The 18,555-nt window shown below is 36.7% G+C and overlaps 2 protein-coding genes across 7 annotated transcripts; both read right to left on the bottom strand.

Moving 5' to 3' along the window:
- Positions 1–7,360: 7,360 nt before the first annotated feature.
- On the bottom strand, positions 7,361–8,430 carry LOC131676504 (vacuolar-sorting protein SNF8). 2 transcript variants are annotated; one of them, XM_058955570.1, is made up of 4 exons: positions 8,333–8,430; positions 7,928–8,275; positions 7,585–7,861; positions 7,361–7,523 (listed from the first exon to the last, which is right to left on the bottom strand). In XM_058955570.1, the coding sequence occupies exons 2-4, from the start codon at positions 8,265–8,267 to the stop codon at positions 7,400–7,402; spliced, it is 741 nt and encodes a 246-aa protein (XP_058811553.1). In that variant the 5' UTR covers positions 8,268–8,275; positions 8,333–8,430; the 3' UTR covers positions 7,361–7,399. The 2 variants fall into 2 exon arrangements, with proteins under 2 accessions (XP_058811553.1, XP_058811554.1); XM_058955571.1 differs by lacking the exon at positions 8,333–8,430 and having other exon boundaries at positions 7,928–8,326.
- Positions 8,431–9,152: 722 nt separating this feature from the next.
- LOC131693190 (RNA-binding protein squid) lies at positions 9,153–18,263 on the bottom strand. Of its 5 annotated transcripts, XR_009306173.1 has the most exons (8): positions 17,888–18,255; positions 15,904–15,944; positions 15,382–15,656; positions 14,903–15,167; positions 14,699–14,824; positions 11,338–11,412; positions 10,349–10,689; positions 9,153–9,702 (listed from the first exon to the last, which is right to left on the bottom strand). XR_009306173.1 is itself a non-coding variant. In XM_058980849.1 (7 exons), exons 2-7 carry the CDS (start codon positions 16,503–16,505, stop codon positions 10,607–10,609), a joined length of 834 nt encoding a protein of 277 aa, XP_058836832.1. In that variant the 5' UTR covers positions 16,506–16,612; positions 17,888–18,263; the 3' UTR covers positions 9,153–10,606. The 5 variants fall into 5 exon arrangements, 4 of the variants coding, with proteins under 4 accessions (XP_058836832.1, XP_058836802.1, XP_058836822.1 ...); XM_058980849.1 differs by lacking the exon at positions 15,904–15,944 and adding an exon at positions 16,496–16,612 and having other exon boundaries at positions 9,153–10,689; positions 17,888–18,263; XM_058980819.1 differs by having other exon boundaries at positions 9,153–10,689.
- Between the last annotated feature and the right edge of the window lie 292 nt (positions 18,264–18,555).

Below are 18,555 nucleotides of genomic sequence, written 5' to 3'. Positions count from 1 at the left end.
GATTTTGTATGGGAAAATTAACTTTTACAAATTAATTCCTCCAGGAGTCGCCCATTACTTCCTAAAAATAAATCGTTACGTGGCTTTTATAGGAAATTTAACTAAGAAACAAAGTCTCGAAAACCACGAAACGATCTGACGCTTGAGAAAAAAGTTATTAAGCTGAAACCGATTGATGCTCTGACGATTGATAAAATATTCATTTTTTCTAGCACCACTGCTGTTGGTTGTCCAATTATACGCAATTTTGTTTTAATCCTCTCTTAATATGTCTAGATCGTTTATCTATACTATTTGGACACTTCGCAAGGTTTTGAGGGATAAATTGAGGCTTCTTTTGTACATAATAAGAGAAAGTTAAATTTTTTGTACATAATTAGAACGTCAAAAGCAGTGATGCTATGAAAAGTAAAATTTTCATCAATCTTCAGGGCATCCATCGGTTTTTGCTTAATAACTTTTTTCACAATCATCAGATCGTTTTGCCGCCTTCTAGACTTTGTTTCCTTGAGAAATTTCCTATAAAAATCAGACATCTACTTATTTTTAGGAGATAACGAGCGACTCTTGGAAGAATTAATTTGCAAAAGACAATTTTCCTATACGAAATCCCATGTAAACTTTAAACAGTGGGCGCGAAAATATAGTTTCACCGATCGAGCTAAAAATTTGCAGAGTTGTTCTGGGAGCTAAATGGGACCCAAAAAGTTACTCGGAGCCAAATTTTATTTTTTTCATATAACCATGTCCCACTCTAATACACACACACACATACATACACACACAGACATTTGCCGATCTCGACGAACTGAATCGAATGGTGTATGACACTCGGCCCTCCGGGCCTCCGTTAAACAGTCGATTTTTACAGTGATTGCATAGCCTTTCTTTATACGAGAAAGGCAAAAACGACAATAATGCTGAACAGTTATTCTTGTTGTTTGTCATCTACTCTATTTATTACAACTTTATAACCCTACCCTCTAGAGAGTCGATTTCGCAACCATTATGCATTATGACATTATGACAAACAATTACAATCACTCAGATGGTAATACCAAATTCGATAAAAAGCAGTTCAGCACAGAAACATGACGTGACATAATTTCTTTCTTTATGAATAACTGAGAAAGTTCTATATGGATTTCACCTCAAACATTGTAGTATGAAGATAAGTCAGTTGGGTTCGATACATTGCATTATTAATTTATATACAAACAAAACATGAGGAAAGAACTAAGTATTATTTTCTATGTTTTAACTCAATATCCGTAATAAAGAACGCAAGGGAAAAAGGTACACGGAATAGTAAAATAATAAGCCGAAAAAATTGAATTTTCATGGACCATTGAAATTCCACGCACGAAATACTTTATTCTTTCTTTCCACTTTAGATCCGTTGAAGGGAAACTCGGTTGAGGCATTATTTCCAAGTGAAAAAACATGTTTGTCTTTCATTGTCCGTGGCAGCGTGATTCAGAGTGACACAAGTTAATACTTTTAAATTTTGCTCGAGGGTTTTTGACACAGGTGTAGGTAGCATGGAAGATTCATATGTTGAAACCCGATCCATTAGTGGCATGTCTGGGAAATTTCAAAAACTATTTTCCGATGCGTGGGGAATGCTCAGAATAGATTTATTTTTACCCGGTTGTCATTTGTTGCTGAATGGTAAAGGCGATTTTTTTTATCACGGATACACAAAACAACTACACATAATTGCACATATCCGAAGAATTGTGGCAGGTAGAATACTAAAAAGTCAACATCAACAAGACAATCCACCTCCATCTTTTACTCTTCATCCTAGCGTGAATGAAATTCGAACAGTCATTCCCGGAGAGAAGCATGACGAACATTGAAAATATTGGATGCTGTCTCTCGGAAAATATTTAGTAGTATGCACCCTCCTAGTGCGGGTGTTACATTATTTTCCTCGAACGGTAACAGGACGTTGCCTAAATAAATGATGTGGGTTTATTTTGCCAATCCATTACTCATTTAAATATGTCAAAACAAAATAATTCGTATTTCTCGACAGCAGCCAGCGGCAAAAGGGCAGTTGTTTGCACGAGTCTTATCTATTGTTTCAAGTTATGTGTCTCGTTCTCACCCAGGAACAATTAATTAGGAGAAAAAAGTAGACATGATTGTAGAAAAGGCTGATTTTTTAATTTGATGTGAATAAAATATTACTTTTTGATCGCAAACCAGTATTCGTTCTGAATCGCACATTTCATATAAAAACATATTTTCCCTTCTAATCAGTTAATAAACAGAAGACACACATGAGTGACATAATCAATTGAAGTTAAGGGTGTTTTTTAGCATTTTTTTCATAGGTGATTTTTTGTGAATAAATTGACATATCATTTTTTTTTTAATTTGTTCAGTTTATATTGAACCAAAAATATAAGGTTGAGCAATCCTATAGAAACTATAGAAGCAATCCTATAGAAATTTTAATGATAGAAATGGTTTCAGATATTTTTTACTGGGGTGGTAGAGCTTGTAGTTTAAAAATAAATATATTCGGTGGAGAGAGAACAACTATATACTTATATGTATATTGGAAATCGTTTGCCCGTCATAAATGTACTTGAGATAACGGTACTAAATTGATTGGATCAACCTATGTAACTCGGCATGGGACAGAACTGGTAGAAATGTACATTGCGAAAATGAAAAGCTTCTACGTTGCAATAGACTGAACAATTTCACACAATCTTCTCATACATATATGGAGATATATCGTCCGCGATCAGCTATTGAAAACAAGACTCTCAGCGGTATGCACTCTAAATCGTAGTTTTCCCGCCAGTACCTTAAATCCTTGCAAATTCTACGAAAGAGCTTATTTATGTCAAGGAACCGATTCACTCGATTCGTAGCCTTGGTGAAAGCATCGTTCCCTACCACATTGTCAAAAATTATCACAATAGTCTGAACCACCTCCCTTCTCTAAACATGTAAAATAATCTGTGAATGACCATTTACGAAAGACCGAGTGGTGAATATTAACAAGGGCCTTTATGCAAATTTCGACAATGTCTTAAATACATAAACATGAAACGAGAGCTACAAAAAACCACCTGAACCTGGTGAATGTACCTACCTGGAATCGCTGTGGGCAATAAAATTTCTATTGAGCATTACCTGATTAGGGAAGCAAAAAACCTACAGATAACTACTTTTGAAATAGGTTAATACGTCGTTTTAAAGCAGCGATAAGACCTTCAACTCCTACTGTTTGATACACGCCTCTTAGCTACCTCTTGTATAGCGGATCATCAGAATTATACAATATTGAAGTAATAAAATATTATTGTTTTTGACAACCCTTTTACCAGATATGTACATTAGAGATGTTTTCCAAAGTATAGAAAGTTTTCCAGATTATTAAAATGAGGAGAAAATATGTTTTCCATGATATGAGCGTGTACATAAACGCGAAAGGCTGCTTATGATTAGCAGTATAAAGATAATGAAACATTTCTCGAAAAGACCAATCCGCAGGTGGTAAATCAAAAGTTGACGTATTCATACCACAATTTTGCTTAGGATTCGAAATTGCATCTACGCCTGGCACTTCTACACATCAGTGTGGTTCTCGTGCTGCTGACAAATATATTTTAGAAAACCTCAGTTCAATTAACATTCAGAGCACCGATATCGGTACATGCGCATTACATCTAATGAAGTTCATTCGGTTCGGAATGAACTTTTAGGATACCTGTTGAAAATATGAGCATATGCATTTTTTATATATCCTATTGAAATTTTAATGTTTTTTAAAGTTCAAATACATGGTAAAATTGTTGTTATTATTTGGAAATCTCTGTTGTTCTGAAACAGCTGCTCTTTTTTAAAGTAGCACAAGTTTTACTGTAGCGATTTTGTTGGCTATTTTTGGCAAATTTAAGACTAAGAGAAACGGAAGCATACGTCACGGCTTGCGGTAGACTTGTGTGCAACACCCAACTCCTGCTTATCAGAAGGCAAAGGATTCTTCACATTTCCTTTCGATCATGTCCATATGAGCCAGCCTAGTCCTAGTTTTCCATTCTAAGTTTATAACTGATTCACTATAGAATACCTATCCGTCTTTAAATTTCATTGCTTGCGTTTGCCTTAGCCTTAAATTTGCCGAAAATAGTCAACAAAATCGATACAGTACAACCTTGCGGCAATTAAAACATATAGGATTTTCGATTGATGTGCACCGGTGTGGTGGAGTACACGCGTACACTCTACACTATACACCGCCATTTTCGGCACGTGAAAAACTGGATTACATTGAGTGACAGTTGCAAGGACAGAACATGCTTCGTATAGCCCGTTTCGAAAATATTAGAATATAAAACTCGGAAATAAACTTCAAACGTAAAAATCGGATGGAGATTCTTCAGTATGAGAATCGCTTAAATAATGTTCACGCGTAAGACTCGGCAAGAATGAACCTCCAGTTCCGATTTTATACTTATATACTAATATATTTTAAGCGAGTTGTACGAAGCATGTTCTGCGCATTCTATTTTCGGTCGCTCACATATCCAACATGGTATAACAGTCATGGTCTAAGGTAATGGAAAATCGAGAATGTTTTTTTTTTCGAGGACCAGTTAATAGCACACTTCAATGAAACACATTATTTCCAACAGATGTACACTTAAATTATACATGCATTACTTATTAGAATGCTATTGAACGTTTTTCACACTGAAAAAAGATTTCATTTTAAACCTAAATGAGAATTTTCTCGTGTGTAAATCATAATTTCGAATTATTGAGACATTCACCGAAACGTACACTCCGCACCAACTGCTTACTAAACGCCAGAAAGTTTTTAGTGTAACTAGTGCTTGTATTTGCTATTTGGATTAAAAATATGCCTCCCATTTTGGACAATTTTTAAAACAGAATTTGATTGATAAGTGTAGCTCATTAAACCAATTTTATCAATTCAGTAATCTAAAAAGAATTTTTGAATTTTACTGAACGTGATGAATTTGGCACCACTTGCATCTGGTATACTCAACTTTCAATAAACGATGCATAACGCAGGGCTGATTTTTGGGACAACTTGTTTACTCATTCAGCCCTTCGTTATGCAAATTTGCAAAATTATGACAGATTGGCTAAGCGCGGTGTTTCATGAAGCGCTGCCGTTCCTTTCGATCGGGAAAGGCCGCGTGGAATTTTGGGGAAATGCGCTAATAATTTAATATTTAACGTTGGCTACGGGTAAGACATATATTGTCAATTATTTATCAGTACAAAATCAGTTTGTTTTAATAATCAATTTCTGCAACCTATGTGCATTAACTGTACACCTACGCCGTTGCACTTGTTGGTATATGTAGTCTTTTATGATCACAGTTCGTGTTGTGTTCTCTAGTTCAGTGATTCTCAACCTGAGGTCCGCGGACCCCTAGGGGGCCGCGAAGTCGTTGCTGGAGGTCCGCGAAGAAAAATATATTTTCCGTGTGCATATTGAAGTTTCAGATCTTGCTTCCTAACAAACTGAAAATAACATTTTGATAGCATACAAAATCGATGTTTATCCGTGGGGGTCCGCGGCAATCCAGTGTGATTTCTAAGGGGTCCGTGATACAAAAAAAAGTTAAGAACCACTGCTCTAGTTCGTCCAATTCCATGAAACACTATCCTACCAATGGGGTTTGAGTCATCGTCAGCACATTCGGAAAAATTTGGCACATTTAATGTGCTTTTGTCTTGTTTCTGATCTCCTTTTTTGTCTCCTCCTAGTTCGACGAATCGACTATTAACCCGTTACTGCCTAACCTAATATATATATATATAGTAGCTGTTCAGAATATCTTCTAATTAATAATATGCATATATTGTGTATGAACACTATTGAACAAGCTAGGATGGCTAAGTTTTCTCTTAAACGATCACAAACTGTTGTGCTACGCTTGAAAATTATGGTGGGTAGCAATAGGTTAGTAAATAATACTTTTAACGAAGACTGAAGGGGCTTTCGACGAAACCGATCCATGATCACACGCCAACGGGCGTTGGTATAATCGAGCTTGAGACCGCGTTTATAAATTGGTAAATGCTAAAATATTAACTTGATCAGCGGAGTTTTTTATGTATGCGAGATGGCAGGCGTTGGTGTGCGCGGGTGATCGCGATTGCATGTTCGCATGCGTGGACCGATTTGTATTCTCGCGAAAGGCACAAACATGTTTATGAAAACGTGTTTTATCGCGGAAACTTACATCAGACTGAAAGCTGTAGCCAGCAGGATTGGACTTGTCATCTACGTTTCGAAAACAAAATACATGAGAGGAAGAGGTTCTAGAGACAACAATGTGATGAATTGCATCAGCTGCTGGAAGAACCATCCACCGCGCATACCGCAAAAATAGGACGTTTGCGGTGGGCTGGACACGTCGTAAGAATGTCGGACGACGACCCGGTGAAGATGGTTCTTGAGGGCGACCCTACAGGAACAAGAAGACGGGATGCACAGCAAGCACGGTGGATCGACCAGATAGAGGACGACCTGCGGACCCTTCGAAGACTGAGAGGATGGCGACAAGCACCAATGGACCGAGTGGAGTGGAGACGGCTTCTGCATACAGCAAGAGACAACAAGGCTCTAGCCTGAACGGTAAGGTTTTATCGCGTGAGCGATATTATGTCGCGTATGTTAGCGAGTGAATAACTTATCTTGTTTAAATTCCTTTATATAACCGTGTAGCCGTACGCATATTCGCATGGGATTTTGAACGTTGGGGCGTGCCCTCATTCTAATGTTTAATTTTGAGTGTACAGTTCAGATGAAGGTAGAAAGTGAGCTCCCCGGTCTGACTGGAATCTCCAACTACGGCTCCCTGAGAATGCTCGTATTTACATGTGTAAAAGAATTTTGGTGTCCGTGCGCGGTACTGAACCATCACTAAATCAGATCGGATAGGTGACTTTGAGCGGACCTCACTGAACGTTGTAACTATACAATTTAATGCACTAGATTTGTGACTTTGAGATTCTCCCCGTTAATCTTAAAACATTTAATTTCCTTGACCTTAATTAAACACATGTTACCACACAGGTTGGTACATAGGTTACCGTACATTTAATAAATTACAAATTACTTTTCGGAAAAGTCGCGATCGGCAACATTTACCAATAGTAAGATTACATTTCGGTTTGATAAGGCTAAAGTTAGCTGTCACAACAGAGAAAAGAAAAAAACGGAATACGTAGCCCTTAATTTACATGCTCTTCCTGGGAGGAAAGAGTTTTGTATATCTAATCAGCGAAGCCATGTGTGAATTGAGTAAACAGGGTTTCTTTCGCTTTGTAATTAAATGTGCACATAGTGAGTAGTTTCTTTTTATTTTTAACGCGTAAGAAGAAATTTAGATTATCGTCGAGCAGGAAAAAGACTTGGGAACCAATAAGCTTTCTCTGTTCCTTGGTTATCAATCCATGCGAGACCATCAGACACAATTTTCTCTACAGCTTGCAGAGCTCGACATTCAGTCCATCTAAAAAATATGTTAGCATAGCATTTAATATTCTTGTAAAAGAAATTCAAGCACCACTTACCCTAAATCAGCGATAAGCATCGAAATAGTGACAAATCCCTGTCCTTGATTAGCAGCTACATTCAAGACGGACGTCTCTTGCAGGCTCAACTCTCCTGGAATCGATTGCACCATATACCGACCCTTTCCAACAGGATATACAGTAAATCCGTTGCCGAAAATTTGTAGCTTTTTCGCTGCCATTAGGATGTCTTCATTTGTAATTTCCTGGTGAATTTGCTTCCGACCTCTAGCTGATACAAGGCGATTCCGCAATTCATTCAACTCCATTAGGCCACCTGAGCTTGAAAAAGAATATCAATTTATAACTAAAAACCGTCAGCTGCACCACATGCTGTTATTACCGGTGCTATAATTGGCTGCCAAACAAACTTCCACCACTTGCACTCCAAGCTCGTAATAAAAATCACCCATGCCGAGTACACTCCAGAAACTCTTGCCGGATGCTAATGGATCAACGCCAATCGCGGCACACATTTCTTGAAACTGACGCCGAAACTGAGCATTTTTCCTGATTTCGGACTTGTGCTTCGCAGCGAAATCCTCCAAGTGCTCTTTCAGCATTTCCATTTGTTTCACCATTTGTTCAAATTGCGTATCTTGTAACTCGGTACCTTTATCGCGGTATTTCTCTGCTTCAATTTTTTGCTTTTGAATAGCACCCACGCCAGCCCGACGTCGCATTATCCCAGCTAAGAATTTGACACGAAATTAACAAAAACTGATCGCGAAAATGATGTGATAAATACCTATAAAGTAAATATTTTGCTTTCGGCGACGTTCACGTCAAACTTCATGCCCCTCTCGAATGTCTGACAGATCCAAGAAGTAGAAATAGAAAGGTGGGCATTTATGTGTTGATTTCAGCAAAATTACAATAAGTCCGATTCAGACGATACATCCAGCATCCGTTAGCGGCAAAGAATGACAACGGTAAGACACCGTTCCGTCAGGATAAGTTAAATGCGTTTCTCATGTGCCCGTTCACACGTTCCGTACGTCAAAACATTTCGTGTCGTTGATGTGCGTAAATGCCGTCAATTAACTGCATGTAACTAATTTTAACGCTCCATTGACGTGCTGTATCGATGACGGAAGCCTAACGTATCGTGTAAAGCACGATTCACATGGTAAGTCCGGCTTCCGTCGCCGGTACAGAACGTCAACTTATCATCAAAATTAGTTACATGCAGTTAACTGGCTGCATTCCAATTGTTGGTCGTCCGTAGTGCCGGATAGCTACATGTTGCTATTTTCTACTATCATTCCAGACCGTGTTGATTTCTTAAACGCATTGAAAATTTAATTTGGACGCACGACCAACAAAAAAGGTTTGTCAAATCAGCGAATAAGATATACAAACCGTTTTAATCCTACTCGTTTGAGATGCACGGGTATATCGACTCCAATATTTAAGGGGGTTTCTTTCAAATGTTCTCTCCGTTATACAATACCAGTTTCAATAATCCAAAAACTCATTTTTGGTTTCAAACATTTTGTTTAGCTTCCTGGAAGAAATGAGGTCGAACATATATCACCACAGCAGCATAAAACATAATAATACATGGATTTGGCGATTTATACTTTTTATTTTTCCATTGCATTCATTGAAAAAATATACATTACTGATGTTGGAGTTATGACCTACATAAATAGTTGGGAGTTGTATGAGTCTGTGTCTTAGTTCCTAGCAAAATATAAATTAAGTAGTTTAGTTGTTCTTTCCTGTCTTAAGCATTCTGTACTGTGAACAAATTAGCAATACGCATCATACTCTGCGTATCTATTTCTAATTTTTAGAGAACGATAAATGCCACGATTAAAATACATCGAAATTAATCGTTAACTTTGCCTTAGTCGACATTTCGAGGACACTCTGTATCAGTATGGTACAAGTCTTTGTATATATTATACGCCTAAACTTTCCCTTTTCTATTGCCTGCCAAATCGAACGATTACATGAAACACTTGGCCTCCGTTTTGCACAACTGCTAAATATATCAGTCATGATTTCTAGTTTCTGTGCTTAAAAGTAGTTTCCTAGTGGAGTGACAACTGAAATCTTCAACTCTTATGTTGTGTCTATAGTGGCAGCCAAGGTTACGGACAAACGAGACACCTAAAAATAGAACAGTTCGAAACATTGGGAGGGAACATGTCGACCGAAACTTAAATGGAACCACCGAAAAAGAATCCCAGCACACTGATGGTCACATTCTAACATATCGCGTGTACTAAATGACGTGATAGAATTGAACGGCAAACTTTCAAAAACTTGGATGTGACCAGTTGACTATATTATTTAAAATGTATTTTTATTTGTATTTTATACCATTGAAACATGAGGTACAGTAGAATCTAATACTGCATTTAATAAATATGCCTAGTGCCATTCTTTTATAAGTCATTCGTTATAATGCAGTTACTCGTCAAGTATTAATTTTCATCATTCATTATATAGAAAATAATATTTAAATGATTACTTTTGAACGATTCATTTTATTCCAAACCGCAATTCGTGGAAATTTATCTCCTCCGGTTATCAGAATGTATTAACTCCTCAATGTTTCATGTTATGCCATCTAGTATCAATGTGAATCTTAAGTCGTAAATCAATTTACTTTATATGCGCTGCAATGAAGCGAAGAGCAAAACAAAAATAATTCATCCACTAACGAGTGTAACACACAAATGAATTGCAGTAAGAAATCTCTCCTCGGTGTTTCCCTTCATTTTGGACGATTTCATTTGAAACCAATATTTACCCTGGAAGCTTCGGAATTGTCCGGAGGAGAGGTGTACTACTCATTACGGATGCTCTCTGATTTGCTGCCTCTTCCACACGATCTTGTTGTTTTGCTCATTCCAACTGTATTACCGGACCTCGAGTAGGAATTGTTACAGAGCTTATTTTCTAATGTTTTCTTCTCAAGGTTTTTTGTTGGTTTTGGGTGCTAAACTACTAGTCTATAGTATAATTAAAAATGGGAGGGGAACAGGGTTTGTGTTTGTGTCCGCTGGATCTAGTACGGGGTATGCCTTGGTTGGCGGTTGCCACCACCACCGCCACCACCTCGCTGCTTGCCACCCTGGTAACCACCGGCGCCTGTTGATGAGACAAAATTTAGAATAAGCATAAAATTTAGTAATTAATACAGTTTATCGTCGAATACATCACAAGCTTAAATAAGAGGATTAAATTTCTAATGACATTCTAAATTTGACACAACAAAACCAGATACGACATGTACATTCACTCCACATCGTTTAATAATTTTACGTTACGAAATTCGTTGATTGGAGGATTATTTTAAAACTATTTTCGTGGCGCTCTGGCGGTATTTCCGAAATAACGCAATAAATAGATGGAATTTCTGATTGGTGATAATTTTAACTGAATGTTTTTATCGCCAAAAAAAAGATGGAAAGTTCATTTTGAAGGTTTAAACAATTCAATATCAATGGAAGAATAATCACTACTGCGCTTTTCGCTAAAAGTTAGACGCACTAGATTTTTAGTAAAGGAAAAATAAAGAACACGCCAAAGCAACAAAACTACTCTCTAATTGGTTGAATGTTAAGGGGACCAAACGCCACCACAGATAAAAATCTCTTAGCTCTGTTATAAGTGTGATTCAGATTTGAAGTTTCACATTATTGACATGCCAAGATCATTGAATCAAACAACAGGATGTGGTGCAAGCGTTTGAAAGCAAAAAAAATTATGATGGCAAGATTTTCAAAGTCCAACTACCTTTACCCCCTCGAGGGCCGACAGGTCGACCGCCATTCATTCCGTAGCTGTCGTTGTAACCTCCATAATAGTCGTCTGTTCGGGAAGTATAAACAAGGGGAAGCAAAAAAAAATAATGAGCTGTTTCTATTGCTGAATTTCGTGATTGTAAAGTGGGTACAAGCTGAACAATACACGCAAACTAGTGCCAACTAATGATTTTAAAATCGTTACAAAAACAACTTTCTTTCTTGCACACTGCGTAGTCCTTCAAATTACTAAAAACTAGTAATATAAAGGCAGGATATTTAGAACATGATTATACGATGATACACTGCCAATAGTGATTGTGCTTTAGAAAATATACTCTAAAGGACTCTAAACTTGTATAAATGCACGAAATGTAGAATTGTAAATTTCTTGTTTGGAATATTTTCTGCCTGCCAAAAATATGACGAAACAAACGGTTTAATTAAATGAGCGACCGATTTGAATTCAACTTTGGTCGGCAACGTAAAACATTTAATGAATGGTAACGGGATTTCATTTTAAAAGCTACAGTTTTCTATGGAATTTAGCAAGTGGCATAAGTCCATATGTGCACAATTTGGGTATTAAAAACTATAACTAATTATCCATAAAATTATAACTAATTATCCATTAAAAATGCTGAATGATTTATTAATGGTATTAGAAATATATATTCCAGCAGTGCAGTTAAGCCATCATTTTCGTTATGCCCTACTTCCCTATATATTGTACTGTTAACGGATACATTCGTCGGGTGGAAAACAGGGGGAAACCAAGATATTTTCTCGGATATCGGCAAATCTAGTTAGTATGAAAAACACATTGTTTGATTTTCTTTTCACAGATTTTCTCCTCTGCTTAGATTTATTGCTCCTTTCTTCACCGTCTCACTGATCATGCTAGTGAACAAGTAGTTATGGTTATCTATTATTTGTTTAGTTTTAATTTGGATACACTTTTTCTGGTCGGGCATTTTCACTCATGCTCTTTTTGACAATGTATTTTTCATATTCAATGTGCTTAGGGCACCTTCTCTTGCCGCATTTCCCCCCTCTGTTTTCCACTGTTTCCACCCGAGAACTTTTTGTTGGTTTGTCTTTCTATCTTTCTCACTTCTTTCCAGTGTTAATGTTCGTGTAACGAAAGATAAATTCAACTCCACTACACTGGAAGGTTAAAAATTAGTACTTTCAAATATTTAAAACTATCACGAAACTAAACTACTATTTGCTACCACTAATAACCGTTACCAAAAAAATAAATGAAGTTTTCTATGAATCCGTTTTACGATAAAAGAAAATTAAATCTAAAAGTCAAAATAAATCTAAAGTTTGAATGTAAGACTACAAAATATTTGCTTTTAAGAAATGAAATAGACAAAAAGCGCGCGCGTTCAAAACTTCAATACGATTATTTAGAAACGAAAAAAACACTTAGAATTTCAAGCGTGATGGTGACAAAAAATGAATTAAGTTAAAAACCCGACCTGGTGGTAGTGGTGGTAACAACAAGAGAGGGAATATAGGGCATTACAAAAAAACGAAACCGGCTTCACTAAAAGTAACACATTGATGTGTGCTTACTGTATTAATAGCATTTAACTGAAATAAAACGGCATGCATGCGAAAACTATACTAAATTGAGAAAAGTTCAACGACGAAGAAAAAAAGTAAGCGCTCATTGAATATTTAATCTAGCTTTTACTTTATCTCATTTCGTTGTTGGATTATTCTCATCGTCAGATTTAAGAATGGAGAAACATGAGTGCGTTTACACTTTGATTTTCAAATATGAGTGGTACTTTAGCAAACAAAAGTTATCTTTTGACTGTACACAAGTGGGATCTGTCTGATCAAATAGGTTTCTCGAAAAAATTTCAAACTTGCCACAAATTGCTACTTGTCGTCTTTGGAATTTCCTTCTTATGCATATTCTTGTTCCGTGCCCTTTAAGAAAGGACAAATTAATTGAAAAGTCACATGAAGACGCCTAAAACGTCTCGATACTTTTCTAAATACACGCTCAAAGGCCTTATTTCTAAGGAACTTATTTGTATGCGTTCGTAAAAATAAGCCAGACTCTTCTAGTCTTTCTTTTTCCTATTTGATTTTCTATATCACAGGCGATATTTGCAGTCTGTTTTCGTCCAACGTATAAAAAAACTATTGTCGAATCGTTATAATCGAATCAGGACGAACCGTACCCTATTCAAAATAGAAAAAATATTCGCACCAGAAGTCTTCTCTAACAGTAAAATCGAAAATAGATTCAAAACGATATCTCAAGCATCGATCATTCGGTTTTTTCTTCCTCTTTCTTTGATTTTTGATTTTCTTTGTGTTGCACTTCCGCCACATTTTGACGAAATATCGCGGTTTCTTTTCTTTTGTTCAATTATTTTAGGAATAATTTTTCCCCAAGATGAAAACGAAAATCTGTGAAAAAGGCAGAAAAAACAACAACCATTGACATTAACAACTCTTTTTCTTAATGTAAGAAACAGTTGACCAAAATAAGCGAACCGTTAAGAATATTTTCGATTTACTTTAGTTTTACCGATGAAATTATTTGCACTTATTGTGTGGTATCGTTACTATGTTGTCACAAAAACAAAATATTGCAAATGAGGCGGCGCGCGTCTCAAAACAAAAACCAAAGAGCAGACATTTGTTTCTAAATTTTGGCAAGAACAATTGACAATCACTATATTAAAAATGCTGCAAAATGTAATAAAATCACATTTGCGAAAACAAAATTGTCGAAATTTTTAATAGTTCTGGTAAAATATCGTAAAGATAATCAACTTTATGCCACGGTAGATTAAGAAAAAACGCGCGCGCTAACCAGAAATTGAACTCGGTACTACATTATCTTATTCGCAACTGAATAACTAGGACAAAGAGACTGCTATATTGGAACCAAATGCTAATCTTAAACCGTTTTGTCACAGAACACACATTTCGAAAAGTTTAGTGTGTTTATATGACCTTACAGTGAAAGGTTAAAATGCGGTAACTATTGTTCAACTCAAATTTTTGATTCTGAGCTATTTTTCGTTCAATCGAAACTAGTTTTGGAATAGAAACATTACTTTAGTTTTAGAGGAGCTGTTTCACTCTAGCGTTTGAAAGTCAACTTATGCTCTAATTTTAACTTTTGTTTACTTTGAACCCATTTAACTGTTGATTAGTTTAGAATTTGAAATGTTTGTACGTTAACACACCTCCATTCGAAAATGTATAGAACGAGTGACTTAGCAATATGTCCAAATTAAACACGAAAAAGGTAATAAGATAAAAAAATCAAAATAAAAGTTAATTATGGTGTTTCTGTGAATGGTTGTTGAATTTACCGTAGTGGGAGTAATCATAACCGTTGTAGCCCCATCCCCAATCGCCGTAATAGTCACCGTATCCACCATAACCGCCCTGGCCGTATCCGCCGCCATATCCTTGTCCACCCCAACCTTGTCCGTAACCTGTCAATTGAAAATATAAACAAATTGCAAAGTTAGAACCAATGTTGACTGCCAAAATTGTTCTTCCTCAAATCTTACCTTTGGGTCCTCCAGGTCCCCCGCGTCCACCTCGCATGCCTCGTGGTGGTGGACCACGCATGCCTCCTCGTCCGCCCATTGGGCCAGCCATCTGCATATTATCTGGCTTCGGAGTAGCCTTTTTTACATCCACTTCCTTGCCAGAAATGGTTTGCTTCGGCGTCTTCAGGAGTTCATTTACGACCTGCTCCGAATCGAAAGTGATGAAACAGAAACCTTTTCGCTGATTCTTTTGCTTATCGAATGGCATTTCGACGTCAACAATCTAAAAATAATAAGATTTCCATCCTGTTAGTTTTCGTTATACACGGCCGTCAATGTATTTAATATAGGAATGATCGCTGCGCTATCAGTAAGTGGGTAAAATTAGCTAAATCATTTTCAAATTCATAAGCAGAACTGAAAAAATATTCATCATCGAAGGCAACAACAGAGAGATGTACAATCTTGAAAAAATGAATAGAAATATTGCTACTTACGTTGCCAAACTGCGAAAAGAAGGTCTTGATCTCATCATCGCTAACCTCGGCGGTCAAGCCACCAACAAAGATTTTACCGTGGCGGGCTTTGGCTTTTTTCGGGTCAACCTTCTTATTGTTGATGACATGATCGCCTGCCGCAACAACCTTATCGATAGAATCGGCACTTTTGTACACGATGAATGCGAATCCTCGCGAACGGCCAGTGTTGGGGTCTGTCTTGACATTTATGCTTTCAATCTCTCCGTACTGCCCGAAGTGTTCCTTCAGTTCCTCTGTTAGGAAGTGTTTGCGAAAGCGAAAACATCGAAACAATTAATAATTCATTCGGGAAACTTCAAACAGTTTATGTAAAAGAGTGAACAGAAAAGAAAAATAACACAAATAGAACTAAAAGTGATAAACATAGGAAAATAGATAGGAGCCTATGGAAGAAGGAAAAAAACAAATGAAGGGAGCATTAAAGGAAAAAGATAAACGAAAATGTCTTAGCATAATATAAAAAGGAAAAATGTATATTACTGTCTGATGTTTCCCAACTAAGTCCACCAACGAATAATTTTCTGGAATGTGATGAAAGTTTACGAATTAGAATTGATCCTTGCAATGTCTACGTTTTTTTTGCTTATTCAAGCTATTCTAGAAAAAAGTTAAAATTTTATTAATATCGAGTCAATACAAGCTACTTTTATATTTTATCATTGCACGCACATCTCAAAAGTAATACAATCATAGTTCTAGTATTTATCAACACAATTTATTTCTGTACACCAGTAAAATTTGGAAAATCGTTACAGCTAAAGGATTTGCTTTCTTTTAGTTCTAGAATTTAACGCTAAATGTACATTTGTCAACAGCTTAACTGGACTGGCCTTTTGGACTGAAGATAAAATCACCGTCTCAAAGATCAAAAGGAACAAAAATAAAAAGTAGGGATCAACAAATAATCAAACAAAAGGCAAAATAGGGAAAAATAATAACATTTTCAATTTTCCTGCAAAGAATAGACTCTCTGAAGGAATCTCCGGAGTTTTGATTACTTTTTATCCAATTAGTTGGTATGTTGAAAACTGTTTTTCATATTGATTTATTTGAGTTATAGTATAATAAATACCATCTTTCATCTCTTGTGTCTCTCGCACAGCCTGGTGCAGAATCCCACATGTCTGTCTCTCTCAGCTGTCCATTCTTGTCTCACAGAGGCTACTGGGTCTCTGTCACTCTCAACAACCTGCCGGAGAGGAACAAGGTTAGTCGTTCACTCTAGACACAACAGGAGGATCGATCCTAGTGGATGTTTGGCTTCTTCGAGTTGTTTATTCAAGAAAATAATTTGTTCTTACGTGGTTTTTTTTTGGAAGCTCTCGAGAGATCTGACCAGTGGTGGAACTACTTGGAATCGTACTCGTTACGTTATATTGTCGACAGCAAGATTAACAAATGTAAAGCTTAGAGTAATAAAGTTACAATTAACAATAGTATTTACTTATAAAATTCAGACCAATGACAAATGTACTTTTAAGCACATTTAGCAAAGCATGTGAACAAACAGTAATTTGTATCTTTTTTAGATTGAGAAACATTTATAATTGGCCTGTTATGATTACAATTTGAGAATATTAATCTTACAGAGAATATGCTGACGTACATTACATAGGACTTTCTACTTTTCTTATACAGCAAACAAACGCACTGGCAGAGGTCGTCGTCGATCAATCCCGGCACATTAAATACGTATGTGTGTATGAGCCAAGGAAATATGTGTACCAACAACTCTGATTCTATTTAAATGCAAAGTAGACGTAAATCGATAACGCTGATGCCGGCATTTTCTACCTTCTGCGTATTTAGTAGACGTTGTTCCGCGTATGACTAAGGATTTTCTGTACCACACACGCACACAAACACTAACTGAATTCGCGATTTTCGTTTTTTTCACCCGTCATTTGAAAGAAACTTTTTGACTGAGACGATTAAAAGAAAAGACAAAACGGGGCTTTTTATAGCGGCCCTTACACGTTCAATATTTTTGTCAATACCAGTATTGACGATATTGTTACAATATTTCAGTCCCGTTTGAAATCCACATCGTCAATATTTTTTTTTCCATTACACGTACAATACTTTTGTCAATACACTCTAGTATTGACAAAAATATTGAACGTGTAAGGCCCGCTTATGGCCTCCTTTGCATAGCCCGCGTGAACGAGAAATCGCACCGAAAGAAACGAGCAAAGTAAACCGCGACAGATCCGCCATTTTGATTCTTTTGAACACGCGTCCCGCAGACATAAAATATTTTAAATTAACCTAGCAACTCAAATGAATGCAATTACTTTACATTTTCGAGTAAAAATCAACGACCTACGACGCCATATCGAAAGAGAAAAAACCGACTTGCGAGCGCATCAATTAAAAAATTGTTTCAAACGCTTCTTCCTCTGAATCTCTATGGCAACATATGGACGTGGCCCAAGCCTGTTCTATGGAACAAAGTTACACTTACCTGTCGTCATCCCGAACCGGCGTTGCCTCCGCTCCATTTTCTTGCTTTTGCTCACCATTCTGATCAAAATCTTGACCGTTTCCGTTCATTTCCTGATCTTGATTATCGGCCATTTTACTTTTTCGTTAGCTTACACTTAACTTACACTTTTAGCTTCTCAAGCCGAAAATTAGTTAATTTCGTTAAAAACACTTTCCTTCGTTTAAACGAATGAGTTAAAAGTTGGAAAAACTAATTTCTTCCAGTAAACTAGAGATCTACAAAGCACTTTCCCTTAGCGCGATTCTATCGTACGATCGCGTCTGTCTCCAACAATGAACCCGAAGAGAAAGAATACTGCGTACTGACCGGGATGAGCGTCTGCTTCCTATTTGTCTATCAAGTAGGTAAACGATTGAAGCTGGTTTGCGCATGTGTTGGTGATATCTGAATACACGTCACAGGCAGCAAATTAGTCAAAATACTTCTTTACTGACACACATTATACAGTTTATCTAACAGTATAGTCACAATCAAAATTCAGTAATGAATGAATGGAAAAATCGATAATTACTGTACATAAGTAAGTAAATATACTACAGTTGCAAATATTCATTTAGAAAAGTTATCATTGTATTGTGGCTTACCTGCTTGTATACTACATTACGTACATCAGCATCCGCTTTGTA

Source organism: Topomyia yanbarensis, chromosome 1 (assembly GCF_030247195.1).
Source record: "Topomyia yanbarensis strain Yona2022 chromosome 1, ASM3024719v1, whole genome shotgun sequence".
Taxonomy (NCBI): Eukaryota; Metazoa; Arthropoda; class Insecta; order Diptera; family Culicidae; genus Topomyia; species Topomyia yanbarensis.
This window is presented reverse-complemented; position numbering and strand designations above follow the sequence as displayed.

Coding starts and splice junctions, on each gene's coding strand:
- LOC131676504 (XM_058955570.1), bottom strand. CDS start 8,267: ATGCGACGTCGGGCTGGCGTGGGTGCTATTCAAAAGCAAAAAATTGAA. Junction 7,862..7,927: donor GGCAGCCAATTATAGCACCG/GTAATAACAGCA, acceptor TTTCAAGCTCAG/GTGGCCTAATGGAGTTGAAT. Junction 7,524..7,584: donor ATGCTTATCGCTGATTTAGG/GTAAGTGGTGCT, acceptor CATATTTTTTAG/ATGGACTGAATGTCGAGCTC.
- LOC131693190 (XM_058980819.1), bottom strand. CDS start 18,000: ATGGCCGATAATCAAGATCAGGAAATGAACGGAAACGGTCAAGATTTT. Junction 14,825..14,902: donor GGGACCTGGAGGACCCAAAG/GTAAGATTTGAG, acceptor TTCAATTGACAG/GTTACGGACAAGGTTGGGGT. Junction 11,413..14,698: donor TTATGATTACTCCCACTACG/GTAAATTCAACA, acceptor CTTCCCGAACAG/ACGACTATTATGGAGGTTAC.